Source organism: Babylonia areolata, chromosome 18, assembly GCF_041734735.1.
Source record: "Babylonia areolata isolate BAREFJ2019XMU chromosome 18, ASM4173473v1, whole genome shotgun sequence".
Classification (NCBI taxonomy): Eukaryota; Metazoa; Mollusca; class Gastropoda; order Neogastropoda; family Buccinidae; genus Babylonia; species Babylonia areolata.
Window position 1 is genome coordinate 6,200,935 of NC_134893.1, and position 19,782 is coordinate 6,220,716.

At 43.7% G+C, this 19,782-nt stretch overlaps 1 protein-coding gene and 1 non-coding gene across 4 annotated transcripts in view; both read right to left on the bottom strand.

The window, feature by feature from the left end:
* Positions 1 to 352: 352 nt before the first annotated feature.
* LOC143292399 (serum paraoxonase/lactonase 3-like) overlaps positions 353 to 19,782 on the bottom strand; it is a 27,850-nt gene continuing 8,420 nt past the window's right edge. For 2 of the 3 annotated variants that reach the window (XM_076602632.1, XM_076602633.1), the window contains exons 4-7: positions 17,506 to 17,561; positions 13,623 to 13,818; positions 12,681 to 12,816; positions 8,432 to 10,381 (exon numbers count right to left, since the gene is read on the bottom strand). In XM_076602632.1, coding sequence (XP_076458747.1) covers positions 9,745 to 10,381; positions 12,681 to 12,816; positions 13,623 to 13,818; positions 17,506 to 17,561 — 1,025 coding nt within the window. In that variant the 3' untranslated portion in view covers positions 8,432 to 9,744. Of the gene's footprint in view, positions 2,425 to 3,232; positions 3,371 to 5,476; positions 5,559 to 6,207; positions 6,409 to 8,431; positions 10,382 to 12,680; positions 12,817 to 13,622; positions 13,819 to 17,505; positions 17,562 to 19,782 lie in introns of those variants that run through there. The other variant, XM_076602634.1, reaches the window with a different exon arrangement.
* On the bottom strand, positions 8,103 to 8,175 carry Trnar-ucg (transfer RNA arginine (anticodon UCG)). The gene has a single exon. It is a non-coding gene; the product is annotated as a tRNA-Arg (tRNA).

Consider the following 19,782-nt stretch of genomic DNA (forward strand, 5'->3'; position numbering starts at 1 on the left):
ATAGACAGTAAGAATAAACAGTAGAAACAGACACAATATTATGTTGCCAGCATGGGTATCCATTATCTGAAGTGCATAATGTGCATGAGTATACAGTGTGCCGAAAACAATTTCAAATATTTTTGTTGCTTTGTATACTGGCTCACATGGTTGTGGGGAAGTAAAGTCCTTCAGTGAAGATGATGATACTGTAAGAAAGTAGCAACGATAAAATACCATTCAGCAACAATTGTAAACAAAAATTCCTGTCATTCTCTCTCTCTCTCTGTCACACACAGACTGACATGCACACACACACACTCAAATGCATGCACGCATGCGTGCACACACACACACATACACACAGAGTAAAACAAGTTACATTTCTGTATTGACACTCAGACAACTGACATTAATTTCATAACAAAACTGCACAATTTTTTTTGTAAGTTCAGACCCCAGAAAATTAACTCAAATGATTGACATGATGTTCTCATTCTCTGAAAGTTTCAAGTATTTGTTTATTCAGTTTTTGTTCCCATTTTTTAAGGTAATCTCTGTGTCATTATTTTTTCCTTCTTCTTATTTCATAGAGTATTTATAAAAAAGAAAAGAAAAAAAAAGTCCGGTTGCAAGTGGGAAATGCAGCATTTGACTTTTTAGATATTTCTGGAATAAATTCAAATAAAGGAAAGTAACATTAACTCCAGAGGTATGGATGAAAAACTTTGCAGGTGTGCTGTGTTACTATTTTATGATTATGCCTAAATGATTCATTCTTTTCCCAGATGAATAAAAAGGTAAATATGCATGTACGTATGACAATGGGTTGTGTTTGATTGAGACCATCTGGACAGCAGAGGAGGCAGCTGCTGTCCTGACTATCTGGGCTAGAATTTGATTATTGTGGAGATTGTCTTGCCCAAGTTAATCCCCACTCTCTTAGCCTAGGGGGTTTCAGAACAGCAGCATCCAAGGCCAACTAGTCCCCAAGCTGCAGCACTAGAGGCAATGCAACCTTGCATCCTAGTTTGAGAGTAGTCGTCCTTCACAAAAGACACCTAAAATGAATTCCTGTTGCAGTGGAGAAACCTTGATCAAATAGCTCTCACTTTGCTGTTGGCCCAACTGTATGTTTAAGTCAACCTCTGATATCAGCTAAGCGTTTAGCTGGGGGTATCTTTGTCCTTTTCTATATATATATTTAATACAGGGCAAAAGGTAATCAATACAATTCAGCACCTGTACTCCAGAGCAGCCAGTCATATATTTCTATATATATTGAAAAGCATTTGTATTCAGAAAGATTCATGACAAAGTTAATCTGACAACAGAATCGTACCTCAAATAATGCACAAAACACACTCTCATTTGAAACAAATATCTGAATACAATTACAGAAAATTACTTAATGGACTTTGTAAAAGAGAAGTCGTTAATCTAACATGCGAAACAAACGCAAAAAGTCCAAAAGATTTAACGTTCTCAGTCACTTGTGATGACACACTTTCATGCAGGCAAGCTTAATCAAATCACAGTAAAAATGATATGCTTAATTGACACGCTACTGAAGAATATGCACTTAAGAGCAATGGTTAGTCCATAAGGAATTAGATGAAAGTCTGAAAAATTAAACTTAGAACTGGTCTGTGAATCGGATCAAAGTTTGAGAGTCCATGACGAGGTTTTGGAGTTGAATGAAAGAACAAGAACAAGAACAAAACTTTAATCTCCAGGCCTCCGGCCCCTAGAAAGAGGTCAAACGTACACAATATGGTGATCACTCAGCCATAACAAAATGTAAAATACGTACTAACTTAACCTGTAGAACAAAAGTGCTTCTCGTGCATAGTAAATTAATTCTAACTTTCATCATTGTTGTCACAGAAAGTACCTATGAAAGTTTCTTCCCAGTATGTTACTCATTTTCTTGTATGACAATGGGCAATATTATACTTTAAATATATAGTTCATGTATAATTCTTTGCTCCCCTTTTTGTTCCTCTGTCTGCTTGGTTGTTATAAAGGAATCCAGTATAGGATGGTATCCAATAAAAATCAACATTTGCACCTTTCATAAATAGGGAGTGTGGTTAAATACCCAGTTATAAACAATACATTTTCTTTCTGATTATTTCCCAAAAGGATCAAACATTTTAAAACTGTCTTTCTGTTTGTCAATGTGCACATCACTTTTATTTTGTTTGTTATGGGAGAGGTAAAAAGCAAATGTTACATTAGGGCAAACTGATGATCCTCTGAAGTCTTTCATGGTAAAAGGGGAATGTCCACCTGGCAGGTGACCAGATGATCACAAACTGATCCAATAAGAAGTGTGCCTTCGAAGATCACAGCTGAAGAGGATGCGGAAACTAACTTTCCATGGTCATACATCAGTTCCTGGGAGGATGTTATCGCACCATTCTTTACTTCCAGATGGAGAACCTGAATCACAAACACCAGCTTTTATTCAGGAAAGTGACAGGAATATTTTTACCATAAAGACCAGCTTCCTATCAGGAAAACATAAGAACATCTGTACCACGAACACCAGGTTTCATTCAGGAAACTTGAGGAATACTGTTTCACAAGCACCACACATGGTAGCAGCATACCTTGACTCATGGTAGTGTCTTGTCTGTCTCGTGTGACTATTTCCTTATGGAACGGACTGGACTGTCTTGGTTGCTTTCAGAATAAGTTGGCATAGGGAGATTTAGTGTGGTTTTTTTTTTTAATGATTTTTGTCTGTGGACTTGATTAATCAATAAAACCAAGGATGACCATTTGATGTCATGCAAAAGAAAAATGTCCACCGATATATCAAGAAATGTAGACATTCATGAACATCACATGTTCCCCCCCCCCAAAAAAAAAACACCAAACAAACAAACCGGAACATGGGTGGGAGTAAAAATAGTCACATGTTAAAGCCTGCTTATTATACAAGTGAATGTGGGAGTCGCAGCCCACAAACAAAGAACTATACATGTTGACATTGTAAAAACAAAATGTAAGGAATAAGTGATTTCATACACTCTGCTTTGTTGTTAAGGTAACAAAAGTATGGTAACCTTGATCTTGCCAAGCAAGGGAAGGGCATACAGTATGCTAACATGAAAAAAAAGTCACCTTATAATTGAATAAGGTCAGTAAGAGTGTTTCATACAGCTGCATTTATCTCTGAGACTAAAACTGCCTCATGTTCTAATAAAAGAGACAAAGTCTGACAAAGTTGCAAAACTGTCATCACCTGGGATGGAGACTTCTGAGAACCAAGGTCCTCCATGTGCCTGAAGAACATGTAGACCATAGGTGAGCAGGCAACGTACAGGTTACCTGTGGTCTGATCCACGTGGATGTTGTCAGGCCAGGTGTAGATAGGGTACACCTGCACCAAACACCACCCTGAGCAGTACATGCATATTTGGAAGTCTGTATGATACATGCATGTGTGTACAATTTTGTGATCAGAATACTCATTATTTTGTCTCAGTAAAGCCATGTGCAAGAGCTGTAGTAAACATGATGGTTGTGTGTGTGTGTGTTGAGTCGGGCCTTATGTGTCTGTCAGAGGCTTGCAGTATATGAATTAGAGTGTGTGTAAGCAGGGGATAAGGACTGGGAATGTATGTTTTTGTGGAGGGTGGGACCTGCGTGTGTGTGAGACCATACAGATCGTGCATTAAGGTGTGCATGTGTATGTATGTGTTCATTCTTTAGTTTAACATCTTTTCAGTTTAAGTCAGTGTTCCATGTGCGTGTGCCTGTGCGCATTTGCTAACGGGGCCCATTTTTGCTGTATCTCAGTTATCATGGTGATGTTTTAAATGTATCTTTTTAAAAAAATAAAAATCTTTCTTATTTTGTTTTATTGATTTACTCACTCACCTTTATGTAGCCAAGCGCTCAGCTGGTATCAATGACCGCTGTAGCCTAAATGCTGAGCCCTTTCTAAACAAATGCTACAAACATTTATTAAGCCACGTTTGTGTATATTCAGTGCCAGATTACGTCTGTTGTGCTTATCTACACACTTTTATTAGTTAGAATCCAATTTTGATTTTATTTTTATCCATCGTCAGCTGAGTGCGACATTGATGGTTACGTCATTTTGTCTTTTCGTCAGATAAAATGCTACAATCTTTAATTCTTTAAGTGATTGCTCATTGTACACTACAACCATACTATTATAGTGTTTGGATAAGATTAGACCAAGCTTTTAAAAGATACAAAGCTGATTTTCAATGTCGACAATCACATCACAACTATAGTGTTGCTTGCCGGCTTGGGCCAAGTAATCATATCACATACGTGCATAGTGATGTCACTGAAGACGTCATCAGAAAAGGGGAAATAACTCTGAAAGGCTGAAAACTCACACAGTTTGTCCTGAGTGGTATATCTCCAGATCATTTTCTGACTTTTTGGCTTATTGTTTTAGATATTGTTTTGACTTGAAACGCCACTTTCTACTATTTTCCCCCTGGCGCTGAAGGGGTTTAGATTATAGATTCATCTCAAAATTAATAACCAATACTTCATTTTGTGCTCATTAGAAAGGTGGTGTTGAGCCCTATGTTTTGCGACAGTGATATCCGACGTAAATTGGTCAAGTTCTGAAATCATTTAGAAGTCTATCACTGAACAGCTTTCAACAAACACAAATTATTCAAATACTGAACTCAACAGTCTCGTTTTGGTGTATCATCTGCGGAGCTGGCTGAGTGATTCGCTTGCCAGGCGACTATGAATTGTCCAGTGATCACTGCCAGCTGATCAGTTTTCACAGGTGTGTTTGAGTCCACATGCTCAGTGGTTAGCACCAGGGTCTGCTGCCTAAAATTCTACTGCGCTGTCTTCTTTTTCTCCTCTCCTCCTTTTCTTTACCTAATTTAACTATTGGAATAAAACAATAGAAAAACCCTGCGTGACCGCATGGCTTCTATATGACCCTGGCCTGTGCGAGAACCTTTTAATCCCTAAAAATTGAATTCATCGATCCGGCTTTTATTCAAATCTCTTTTATCTACCATCCCCCTTGCCACACGGTCGGTTACACAATTGGCGTCATCGACAGGATTAATCCAAAAATATTCTCTTTAATCTTTTAATCCCCGTAACCAAATTTAAAACCCACAGCAATCTAAAACCCATTACCACCCATTGTACGTTGCATTCATTTTGTCATATTTCATCATTTCTGCATCAGTTTGATATTCTTTATAGTGTTTGCAGTGAAATGGTTTTTGTTTTTAAAGTTGGATTGGTAGGGATTGCAGATGGAATTTGTTGGGAGTAGAAAGAACCTGAACCTTCAAGAACTGCGAGTTGGGGTTATTTCAGCCTCTCTTTGGTAGAGAGCCATAAAAATGCTCCCAGGGGAGTATGCCTAATCGATTGCAGTTTCGTCCCCTGTGGACTCCGTCATTTCGGTGATGGCAGTGAACCATCCCTCGCGGCAAGTGATAGAGAGAACACATGTGAACACACTCACCTGCGTTCGTGCCAGCGTGTTATTACTGTTTCTTCTGTACACCAGGATCTCCCGTGCCGCCATGTCGGCCACATACACTGTTCTGAAACGTAATGGTTACTTTTTGCATACACATGTATGTCTCTCAATATGTATGTATGTGTGTCTATATATATATATATATATATATATATATATATATATATATGTGTGTGTGTGTGTGTGTGTGTGTGTGTGTGTAGATAGATAGAGAGAGGTATATATATATATATATAGTGTGTGTGTGTGGGGGGGGGGGGGAAGTATGGGAAGAAAACGTGTACTTCACTGCCGTACATACAAACTGATGATGGATGAAACTGTACACATGTACTTCACTGCCGTCCATAAATACAGAGGACATCAACAGGATGATGGAGGAAGTACACATGTACTTCACTGCCGTACATACGGGGGACATCAAGAGGATGATGGATGAAGTACACATGCACTTCACTGCTGTAGATAAAAGTAGAGGACATCAACAGGATAATAGATGAAACAGTACACATGAACTTTACTGCCGCACATGAAAACAGAGGACATCAACAGGATAACAGAGTGAAACAGTACACATGCACTTCACTGCCGAACATGAAAAAGCAGAGCCTGACATCAACAGGATGATGGACTGACTAAGTACACGCGTACTTCACTGCTGCACATAAAAAGCACAGGACATCAACAGGATGATGGATGAAGTACACATGTACTTGTGGTCTGAGGACATGGCCACGCCATTGGCGCTGGTGAGGCCCCCGTCCACAACCGTGTAGGAGTGGCCGTCGTAGTGCACAACGTTGGTGAGGCGCAGCTCCAGCAACAATTCCAGCACCGCCCACGGCATGGTGCGAAAGTAGTTGCAGTTGGTGAAGTAGAAGCTGTTCTCTCCTGTCGCCAGGATATCGTTCACCCTTCACAAGAATTTCCGGCAATGTAATGGTTACTGGACATAAACATTAGAGTAGATCCACCAACCAAACACAGCTGAAACATGACCCGTGACATCATAGACCACACCTGCATCTCGCCCCATCTTATACTACTGACGGACTACATATATATATATATATATATATATATATATATATATATATATATAGAGAGAGAGATAGAGAGAGAGAGAGAGATATGTGTGTGTGTGTGTGTGTGATGGCGAACTGATTGCACCCAGAGACGTCCAGCTGCAAAGGCTCATGTTTGAAGAAGGTTTCTAATGGGATGTAACTTATTTAGCAGTCAGTGTGTCCTGTTGTTTGCTGTTCACTGAACTGACAGACAAGTCAATATGATGGTGTGGCTGATCCCAGCTCCCTGTGGGGCCCGCCGTTGCCAGCACTGACCCCAGTGGTCATACGGAGTGGTGGCCCAGTGGTAACGCGTCAGCCTTGGACTCGGGACGCGAAAGAATCATTTTGTATTTGTATTTGTATTTGTATTCCTTTTTATCACAACAGATTTCTCTGTGTGAAATTCGGGCTGTTCTCCCCAGGGAGAGCGCGTCGCTACACTACAGCGCCACCCATTTTTTTGTATTTTTTCCTGCGTGCAGTTTTATTTGTTTTTCCTGTCGAAGTGGATTTTTCTACAGAATTTTGTCAGGAACAACCCTTTTGTTGCCGTGGGTTCTTTTACGTGCGCTAAGTGCATGCTGCACACGGGACCTCGGTTTATCGTCTCATCCGAATGACTAGCGTCCAGACCACCACTCAAGGTCTAATGGAGGGGGAGAAAATATCGGCGGCTGAGCCGTGATTCGAACCAGCTCCCTCAGATTCTCTCGCTTCCTAGGCGGACGCGTTACCTCTAGGCCTTCACTCCACTTGCACAGAGGATCGAATCTCACACTCGGCACTATTTTTTCCCCCGCCTCCCGGCACTAGACCTTGAGTGGTGGCTTGGACACTAGTCATTCGGGTGAGACAATAAATGTAGGTCCCGTGCGTAGCACAGCGTGCACTTAGCGCACGAAAAAGAACCCTCGGCAAGAAAAGGGTTGTCCTTTCCAAAATTCTATAGAAAAACCCACTTTGATATGAAAGCAAACACACTAGCAGGAAGAAAACAGATGAAAATGGGTGGTGCTGGAGAAAGCCTCAGCCCGAATTTCACACAGGAGAAATCTGTTGTGACAACGAGTAATACAATACGATACGATACGATACAATACTTTTCGATACGATACAACACAAAGCTGTTGATTATCAATGGCAGTTTCAGCTTCAAGGAGGTGTCTAAGGGTGTAGGCTGATCCATATACGCTGCACCACATCTGCTGTTGAAAACTGACGGCCGGGGCAGATGCCTAACCAAATCAAGGACCAAACTTACTGGTGAGGCCTTGAAAGTCCACCCTAGGTTTGTGTACAACATTAATATAAACAAGTAAAACAATGAAACATTATGAATAATCTAAACAGTTTCAGCTTCACTAACAACGAGGTGTCCAAGCGTGCAGACTGATCCATATACGCTACATACATCTGCTGTACAACAAAGCGACATGAAAAACAACAACAACAATAACACACACATACACACACACACACACACACACACACAAAACCCGCTTTGATCAGGTCTTGAGAAAAAAAAAAATGTATCGTGTCGACCCCGACGAGACTCGAACTCGCAATCTTCTGATCCGAAGTCAGACGCCTTATCCATTGGGCCACGGGGCCAGATGAAAGACGACGATAAGTAATGTGATAGCAATCAAAATACAAAACAATTTTCGCAATAAATGCCATCCAACAAATCATTTGTAACAATCAATTAATACAACAGCCTCGTTGATTTCAGAATCTGTGTTTATTTAAAAATAAAAATAAAAATGAAGAACAATCAGACATACGAATACACAAAAAGAATCAGGAAAAATGAAGACAAAAGAATAAGATATATATATATATATATATATATATATAAAGACTGGAAAGAAAACACACAAGAAAAGACATAATAAACACGACAAGAAAGTATACCTTGCTGAGGTGTTATTCGTGGTTTCGAACGAGTTACGAGCGAGCGAGCGAGCGAGAGAGAGAGAGAGAGAGAGAACCTAACGAAAGGTGTATATTAAGCAACCCAGCCAACACCGATACCTCTGAACTCCATTCAGTTAGGATTGAGGAGGTATTGTTTGAACAGTTCGGGTACGGGGAGACGGTGAACGTGAGAAGGATGCCAGCTGACGGACCACAAGAGCACCAGCTTGCAGGAGTGCTGCAAGGTCCTGACCCGCTGTGCCCGTGACTTACAGCCTCTCTGAGGGTCTGCAGAGGGTGGCTGGTCATGGTGGACAGGCGTCGTATCTTGTGTTCTGTGACGCTCATCAGCAGCTGAAGGTCGGGCAGGCACACAAAGCGCAGGGTCAGCATCAGACAGGGCGGCGACACGGACATACCAACCACATCAGCATCAGACAGGGCGGCGACACGGACATACCAACCACATCAGCATCAGACAGGGCGGCGACACGGACATACCAACCACATCAGCATCAGACAGGGCGGCGACACGGACATACCAACCACATCAGCATCAGACAGGGCGGCGACACGGACATACCAACCACATCAGCAACAGACAGGACGGCGACACGGACATACCAACCACATCAGCAACAGACAGGGCGGCGACACGGACATACCAACCACATCAGCAACAGACAGGACGGCGACACGGACATACCAACCACATCAGCAACAGACAGGACGGCGACACGGACATACCAACCACATCAGCAACAGACAGGACGGCGACACGGACATACCAACCACATCAGCAACAGACAGGACGGCGACACGGACATACCAACCACATCAGCATCAGACAGGGCGGCGACACGGACATACCAACCACATCAGCAACAAATGTCTTCAAGCGTCGCCGATTAGCCTGGTTTCGGATGACCATGTGACTGGTTCCTAAATTGCCACAAGAGCGGGACGTATAACGCTTCTTCCAGTTGTTGTGCGCTTGTGCTCTCCGGTGAGGGTGAGGGTGAGGGCTGGTTAGCGAAGTGAGGAGTCTGGTGATGAAACTGAAGAGTCGGCATCTTCAAAATCATTGCCTGCAACGAAGACAGAGCTGCGAACTGGAACTGAAACAGATAACTCTGCCTCTGACAGCAACGGCTGTGTGGAGCCGACATGGTGTGATCATGTTGCCGCTTCAAGAAGTTCTTCTCTGTTGGTGTTTTGGCTTACGATGCGTGTAACCTCTGGAGGCTCCCTGCTGCCAGACGATCAGGTGTAGGAGTGGGATAAACTGGACGAGTTTGTCATCCTGGATGGGTAATACACCCGAGGAATGCGGCACCAGGGTCTCAGTTCAGCCACAGAGCCAGAACTGACTGAGAACACGGACTGGGAACTGCATGCAGATCTAATCCCGGATGAGCTAAGTGCAAGAGGAATGTACCAGGGCCGGCTATGGTCAGACAAGGAGCTAGAACTGACAGAAGACAGCTGGCTTCGTCGAATGATATCGGTATGGGCAGGCGATGGATGTACACAGACCTGTGACTTTATAGACTTTAAGTAACTAGCGGTTCCCACAAGGTTTGGGCGGACACCTGATCGAGATATCCACACAGGATCAAGGCGTGTAAAGAGACCCAGGAAAAGAGCCAAGTGCAGAAACCGTTTCTGCAAATGCTCATCTGTCAGGGACATCCAGTCCATGCGTGACAGTTTCCATTCCAGGGAACTGGAGAAGCTGGGCCTCAGTCTGGCGCCATGGGCCAACAGTTCCCAGCTGACCCTCAGCACCGTGTCCGCCACGCTCACCAGTTCCCTGCTTCGCAGAAAGGAGACGTCGCCTTGTGAGAGAAACAAGTAATGGTACACCTCTCTTGGAGGCTGCAGCAGATACTCCAGAACTCTGTAAGAAGAGACATAACAGACCCATTGAATCAGTTCTTCAGTTGTGTAAACGAACGTTTGGGCACACACACACACACACACACACACACACACACACACACACACACACACACACACACAACGCGCTCGTGCACATACATACATATTCACAATCGTACACAATGCAACATATTCAACATATTGGTGCATTAAAATCGGAGAGAATGGACACACACACACACACACACACACACACACACACACACACACTGCATGCGCATATACAACATGCATTTGCTCCAACTTAAGTGCCTTGTGGAAGGAAACTGCCATAAAACGGGAAATGAATATAATGATGGTGTGTCAAAACATTCTCGTGGAAACATTGTGATGGAAAAAAAAAGTCTTAAAACCGTTTAGAATAATGGTACTGACATTCATTCAGTGTCCTTATCACAACTGCTGCTGTATACTATGTAAAAATAAGAAACGAAAGAAGTTAAATCAAATCAACATGATATCACAGTGGAAGCAACATATAAATGTTATTTCCCTGAGTGGTGTCTGACTAAACAGTGCTGACCTGACAGGCTTTCCAAAGATCAGGCACGTGGTGTTGACGTCACACCCTGCATTCAGAAGACGCTGTAAAGCTTGTAGGGCGTTCAGTGCTGAGACGGTGTGACGTGGAAGTGGTGAGGGTGTGAAATGAGGGATGAACGGGCGTGTGGGAGGCCTCGGGAACAGCTGACCCGTCTTCCTGTTGACTGGGCTCCTGTAGAGGTGTGTGGGCCTGGAGCTTGTTGCCGGGGGTACTGCTGAGATCGGGTGGAGGATCAAACAGAGGAATTGACGCCAACAGCTGAGGACATACCTCGTGTAGTTGTTCCACCGCGACTTGCCGATTTCTTGACAGTGCCTCTAGCATCAAAACAGAGGCTGATAACTTCTCTCTTCTACGTTCATATTCCACCACGTTTGATGTCACTTTGTCAAGGTCTGCTCCGCTGGACGTCTCGCAGTCGTGATCTTGATCCATGCCGATGGTTTCGTCACCGTTACTTTCATCAGATGAAGTGCGGCAGCTCGAAGGGTCAAAGGCCAGTAACTCTTGTGTTAACTGCTGTGAGTGATGGAGGGGAGGCAGCCTGACGCCAGCCTTCACGGCTTGGTACAAAGCCCAGGCCAGAGATGAGGGGGAGGGGCAGGAGGAGTCCCGATCCTCGGGGCTGTCTTCCATCCTTGTGGCCCTCTTCTGGTCCTTGTGCCACAACTGCCAGAAAGAACTCGAGAGTACGGGTGTGCGTGGATGTCTGTGTGTTCCTCAGGACAGCAGTGAATCAGATCGACAACCTTAGCAGCCATGCACCCCCTCCCCCTCCTTTAGACACGTCATCTGCAGAATGTGGACCCCCCAGGGTTGACGACGGAGGATAGTCTGTTGGGGTGTAACCGACACAGCGATGTGGTTTGGGCCCTGCCGACTTCCTTCAGCCACACAACGTCATGGCGATGATGGAACTTCATCATCACCGACAACCCGTGACGTCTGTGACGTAGCCACATCATCAGCTTGATTGCGAAGGGCTCAATTGAGACTTTTTTAAAGTTAAGAGAGAGAGAGAGAGAGAGAGAGAGAGAGAGAGAGAGAGAGAGCAAATCTTCTGCAAGGATTAACAGCTGGACTTAAGTCTAATTTTCCAGTTTGTCCTTTCTCCTCAGCAAATTATAAACATGAGAGAAATGTTGGAAGACAGGCAGACAAGACATTATATATATATATATATATATATATATATATATATATATATATATATATATATATATATATATATATATATATATATATTAAAACAACAACAACAAAGACGGGAAATGGTTGTGTTGTTGTTCGTTCACCCCTCCTTGTGCAGCACTGCATGTGAAACAAGACTGAAACACATTCAGTGGAGGTACACCACCATTAATTAGGTTAATGAAAAAAACATAGGAGCAAGGGGAATTGGGAAAGGATTCGGGGTGTAATGCATGTTTGTGTGTACATGGATATGTATGTGTATATTTTCAAACAGAAGTTTCTTAACCAGAGCTTTACTGCCAAAAAAACACAAAAAACCAACAAACAACAACAACAACAAGTTTTTGTTGTCTGTGTTAGTATTTTTCACATGGGAAGAAGGCACACACAAACACGTACACTCGCATACAACACAGACACAGATACAGACACATAGAAACATATATACACACACACACACCACTACCCCTACCCCCCTCACACACACACACAAACACACACACACACTCAGGGTACTCACACCATCATGGAAGGATCAGAGAATGTGGCCACGTGCACCAGTGCTTGCCGATCAGCATCATAGATGAACTTCTCCACCCTGCTGTCTATAGGCCCCTCCTGATAGCGGTGGTTCACCACGAACAGCACGTGCCGACCTGCACGTCACACCACACAACACAGTCACTTCCAAGGAGGTGAATAAAGCGTGCGGGCTCATCCATATACGCTACTGACACTGCATCTTCTGAATTATCTACATCTCTCTGTCTCTCTCTCTCTCTATATATATATATATACATATATGCAATGGTAATGTTACCCGCACTTGTTTTCCTCCACGATTATGCTGTAGGATATATAGCGACACACATATGAGGGACACACACACACACACACAAACACACATGAAAACATAATATATGCATGTATGTATGTATTGATAGATAGATGTAATGTTATCCACACTTATCTTCCTCCACTACTGTAGGAAATATCTATCTATCTATGTACACACACACACATACACAAAAATATATATACATGTGTGTGTGTGTCCCTCCCATCTCTCTCTCTCTCTACCACACTGAATATGAATAAGTCTTTGAGATGTATGCTAACTGTATGCTAACTAAGTTTAGAATTGAGCGTTTCTGATTTTGCTGTGCATAGTCAAAGGTACAAAGAAAAAAAAGAAAAAAAAAAAAAGAATTACATGCACAATATTTTTGTGAGCATCATTTTCAAAAAAGTGTTTCCTATTTACGTGTACCCCCCTTCAAATGGGGCCATGGCCTTTCTTGAATAAAATATTATCACTGTTGTTGTTATCTCTCTGCCCCCCGCCCGCCCCCTCTCCCCTCCCCCCACACAGTGGTGACCCTCCCCCCACCTCCCCAGCACACACACACACACACACACACACACACACACACACACACACACTGCAGTGACCCACCCACACCTGTGACTTCGTCCTCCCACACGCTGATGCCGTGAGGAACGAAGGTGTACGTGCTGAAGAGGCCCGAGGTGATGATCTCCAGCTCGCGGACCCCGGCACTGGGGTCGCGGAGGTCCAGCAGGTACATGCGTCCCCGGACCCCGTTCTGGCTGAGGTACTCCCGGGTCTGAGGAGTCATCGCCATGTATCGCAGACCCTGCCAGTGCAGTGCAATGCAATGCACGTTTGGGTCAAGTAATGGGTGGGTGGGGAGGTGGTGGGGTGGGGTGGGGTGGGTTGGTTTATGTTCCGTCGCATACACTGGTTAGTGTAGACATTTTGGTGTGTGTGTGTGTGTGTGTGTGTGTGTGTGTGTGTGTGTGATACTGAATGTGTTTCAGTCTTTCTTTTGAAGAAAAACGTTGGTATACATTTATATTCACGTACACAAGGAAGTGTGTGTTCTGCGTGCAATATACATGTGTGTGTGTTGTGTGTGTGTGTGTGTGTGTGTGTGTGTGTGTGTGTGTGTGTGTGTGTGTGTGTGTGTGTGTGTGTGTGTGTGTGTGTGTGTGTGTGTGTGTGTCTCTCTGTGTGTGTCTGTGTCTCAAATAATGGGATGGGGGGGAGTGGGGGGGGGGGGGGGGGGGGGGGGGTTAATGTTCCGTCGGACACACATACTGAGGATTGTAGACATTTTCGTGTTGTTGTAGTTGATGTTGTTGTTGTTGTTGGGGGGAGATATGTTTAATGCTCCGTCATTCATACTGGTGATTGTAGATATTTTGATGTGTGTGTGTGTGTGTGTGTGTGTGTGTGTGTGTGTGTGTGTGTGTGTGTGTGTGTGTGTGGTTCCGGCTGCCAGGCAATTTACAGTCAGGAGGAAAAATTTTGTTTTAATGTCCCGACACACATACTGACTGTCGACATTTTTGTAAAAGTATGAATATTCACTTTTGAATGCTATCGTTTAAAATGGAGGAGAGGAGTGAGGTGGGGTGTTGCATGCTGTTTGGGGGGAAACATGGTCGATGGAGGGTGGAACAGGTCGAATAACAGTGTGATAATTTTGTCGTTGAATATATGTGTGCTTTTCCAATCCCCGTGTAAGATTACTGATAATAAATAATGAGCATTTCACTTCATCTGAGACGGGTTTTTTTCCACAGATTATTTTGATCGGCTTTGAATGTGTGTTATACAGAGAAGAGGCACTGGGTAATATTACTGGTAGATCATGCATTTGTTTTACGTTGTACATGACGCAAGAATGTTATCAGTTGACACATTCATCTTTATTCGATGTTTTTCATGTCTGTCATGATATTTTCTTCCTCTGTTTGTAATCCCCCATGAGGAAGTGAAAAGAAGAGTCCAAAACGCCATTGGCCCATTCAAAGACCTGCTAACCACAGTGAAGGAACGCAAGCTCCGCTGGTATGGACACGTCACACGATCAGACGGCCTAGCCAAGACCATCCTGCAGGGTACCGTACAAGGAAGGAGGAAGAGAGGCAGACAGAGAAAGCGGTGGGAGGACAACATCAAAGAGTGGACGGGCCTGCCATTTGCCACAACTCAAAGGGCCGCTGAGGACCGAGGCAGGTGGCGCGAGCTGACCAGGCAGTCATCCATGGTGCCCCAACGACCCACCCACGGGTCAAGGGATAGATGAGATGAGATGAGATGCCTCTAATGGGGTGTAAGGAGATGGAAGTCTTGAATTATGAATTTTCAACCTAATTTTCGAAAACTCAAGACTGCTGTCACGAAGCAGCAGGTCACCAAGAGATAGTTAACAATGATGAAGGTGATCACATTGCTGTTAAAACTGATCAACCGAGGAGTTGTATATATGTAGATTATCACACATAATCATGATAATAATGGTATTGCTACACTACTCAGGCCCAACACTCGGCTTACATCACAGATTGACATAAGTTTACATTTGGGCCAACAGCAAAGTGAGAGCTGTATTATCAATGGTTTCTCCAGTCAATGGGAAATCATTCACAGCTTAGTCTTTTGTGAAGGACTATGACTCTCAAACTAGGAGGCAAAATTGCACTGGCTCTTAGTGCTGCAGCCTTGTGGGCTAGTTGGCCTTTGGGAACCATCCCAACGCCGACTGTCCCAAAACCCTCTTGTCCGAGAGAGTGGGGATGTAACTTGGGCAAGACACTCTCCACTATAACCAAATTCTAGCCCAAATAGTCGGAGCAGCAGTTGCCTCTTCTGCTGTTCTGATGGTCATAGTCGGACACGACTGCTGTTCTGATGGTCATAGTCGGACACGACTGACTATCATATATATATACTACTGCCACTACTACTACTACTAGTGGAGTGATGGCCTGGAGGTAACGTGTCCGCCTAGGAAGCGAGAGAATATGAGCACAATGGTTCGAATCACACCGGCAAAGTCGCCAGTATTTTCTCCCCCTCCACTAGACCTTGAGTGGCGGTCTGGACGCTAGTCATTCGGATGAGACGATAAACCGAGGTCCCGTGTGCAGCATGCACTTAACACACGTAAAAGAACCCACGGCAACAAAAGGGTTGCCCCTGGCAAAATTCTGTAGAAAACGAAAAATTCACTTCGATAGGAAAAATAAACTGCACGCAGGAAAAAATACAACAAAAAACCAAAAATGTGGGTGGTGCTCTCAGTGTTGCGACGCGTTCTCCCTGGGGAGAGCAGCCCGAATTTCACACAGAGAAATCCGTTGTTACAAAAAAAGAGTAATACAATGTAATACAATACTACCAATGATGTGCTTTTACATAGCGCTTATCCTGCGGCTGTCAGTCAGTGCATTGAACAATTCGTGTGCTATGGATGAGAAACACACGAATGGCGGCTAATAAAAATGTTGAGATGCAAACTCGCTTAAAACACGACCGATTAAGATGAGTACAACCTCACTCACAGCTGACACGCCCGCCTCTCCCACCTCCCCCCCCCCCCACACACCCCTTACACATATCGACACTCACAACATCACTCACAACTGACATGCCCGCCTCTCCCACCTCCATCCCCCCCCCCCCTACACACCCCTTACACATATCGACACTCACAACATCACTCACAGCTGACACGCCCGCCTCTCCAACCTCCCCCCCCCCCCTACACACCCCTTACACATATCGACACTCACAACATCACTCACAGCTGACACGCCCGCCTCTCCCACCTCCCTCCCCCCCCCCTACACACCCCTTACACATATCGACACTCACAACATCACTCACAGCTGACACGCCAGCCTCTCCCACCTCCCTCCCCCCCCCCCCCTACACACCCCTTACACATATCGACACTCACAACATCACTCACAGCTGACACGCCCGCCTCTCCCACCTCCCTCCCCCCCCTACACACCCCTTACACATATCGACACTCACAACATCACTCACAGCTGACACGCCTGCCTCTACCACCTCCCTTCCCCCTAAACCCCCCTTACACATATCGACACTCACAACATCACTCACAGCTGACACGCCAGCCTCTCCCACCTCCTCTCCCCCCCTACACCCCCCTTACACATATCGACACTCACAACATTACTCACAGCTGACACGCCAGCCTCTCCCACCTCCTCTCCCCCCCCCTACACACCCCTTACACATATCGACACTCACAACATCACTCACAGCTGACACGCCCGCCTCTACCACCTCCCTCCACCCTACACCTCCCCCCCCCCCTTACACATATCGACACTCACACACGCACTAAGACGGTCAGGGGAAGGGGGGGTGGGGGTGAGAGCAAGATCTGTAGTTCAAAATATACATACCCTTTAAACAACTACGTTTTAAGATTAATATTTGAAAGATTCAATATTGGAAAAAGTGTCTGATAAATGTGCTAGAGATTTCCCAAAACACATACCGAAGAAATGAAGGTTTGTCCATCGGAGAGCGTATGAAAATCTTCCGATCCCAGCTCTGTCATTTCAGAAAACAAAGCGAATTGTTTCACTTTGTATATGAAGATCGCACGAAAACATGAATGAGAGAGAGAGAGAGAGAGGTGGAGTGTGTGTGTGTGTGTGTGTGTGTGTGTGTGTGTGTGTGTGTGTGTGTGCTTACAGGATTATAATTGTAAAACCCTGTATCTTAAAGAAAAAACAAGAGAGGCAAGGCCTTCAAGACTCACTTGTGATACACTTTAAAAAAAAATCTAATCGTTAAAATGTGTTCTATATTTGTTATTATAAAGCTTCGCATTTAAAAAAAAAAAGAAAAAAAAAAAGTCCCAACCAGATTCAAACCCCGCGTGTTCGGGTGAGAAGAAACTACCTTATCCATTACACTATCGTGGCTCCTTAACTGACGTTCTAAAATTTAACATTTGAACATACTTTTTTAAAGGGCGATAAATCAATTGCGGTATTCGCAGTGAGAACGCTGTTTAAATCATATTATTCTGGTGTATCTTGGGCATTCAAAAAATCTTTAAGGGCAATAAAAAAATTCTTTTCACTCGATCTAGATAGATGTACAAGTTTAGTTACACCCGCCGGGAATGTAGTACGACACGGTCGATTCAATTTCTCTTTTATGTTCATTCTAGTTTTATAGTTTTAAAATTGATATGAAAATTTAGTATTTTCTTAAACTAATAACATGTAGAGCCAAGTACAAGAACTTCTAAACGTCGTAAGAAGTGAAAAGGACTTCATTTTGAGAAAAGTCAAGACTGGAAATTTTTTCGTTTCATCGTGATCACTGAGTTCAAGAGTATTAACTCGCATGGTTTACAATTTTTAACTGTGAATTCCGACTGATTCTGTGGATATTTTTTATGGTAGTTTGGGGCATAATCCAGTAAGTGATGAGGCGTTCACAAATTTTTCTCTGAATAAATATTTAACGGTCTCCTTCTCCAACTTTCCATCACATGTTATCGTGTATTGTCCATTGAATATAGGATTGAACGGTCAGGTCAACAACTTAAAACAAAATGGCGTCGTTCGCGTTCGAGAAGAATATGAGCACGCACTTTGAATGTGTATGAACATGTGTATGCAATTGATTTTTGCCCATGACCTTCAGGGCTCAGCCAACAGATCTGTAAAGTCCACTCGTCGTACTGATTTTTAGTATTTTCTGAAAAAGACCACTTGGGCGAATGAACATAGTGAAAGTCCTGTACACTGAGAGTAAAACACACAAGCTTTTTATGTGTTGAGTATAATTTCAAAATGTAATGTTTAAGATGAGAAAGATCAGTTTAAAGCAAATTAAGTCCCCTAGCATTAATTACAGAGTAATTTCCCTTTTTTACTATCTGCACCAAAACGTTTGCAAAATAAATAAAACTTCCATGCTTAGCAAAAGAAGTTCCTGTTTGAACAAAAAATTGATAATAATGACTGCTCTTGTTGTTGTGTCAAATACCAGATCAAAGTGCCAAGTTTAGAGAATACAAAAAAAATATAAATATAACAGTAAATGCAGTTTGCATATAATTAGGCTTCTTTTTTTAAATTTTTTGTGCCCATCCCAGAGGTGCAATATTGTTTTAAACAAGATGACTGGAAAGAACTGAATTTTTCCTATTTTTATGCCTAATTTGGTGTCAACTGACAAAGTATTTGCAGAGAAAATGTCAATGTTAAAGTTTACCACAGGCACACAGACACACACACACACACACACACACACACAACCGAACCCCGGGTTAAAACATAGTCTCACTTTGTTTACACAAGTGAGTCAAAAACCGAATTAGTTTAGGAAGAAACACAAAGAAAGGGGTGGAGAGAGAGAGAGAGAGAGAGAGAGAGAGAGAGGGGGTGGTGGTGGTGGATCGGGAGGGAGATGAGAGACAGAGACTCAGTACAATACAAAACGGTGCAATACAGCGCCGTACAGGACAATGAAAGACATTACACGAATACGCTACGATACAATATGATACAATACATTACAATACACATCTTCATTGATCCATTCAGTATGGCAATTCAAACGTGTACATACACAAAAACATCTTGGCATGCTCCCCCTACCCCGTCCGCACCCACCCATCCTCGACACCCCCCCACCCGATCCCGTCCCCCCCTCCGCCCCCCCCCCAGCCCTCTCGCCTTCCTCCTGCCCCCCCCCCCCCCCCCGACCTGACTTCATGTCAAGCACTACTACACGTGAAATGTTTCAAACT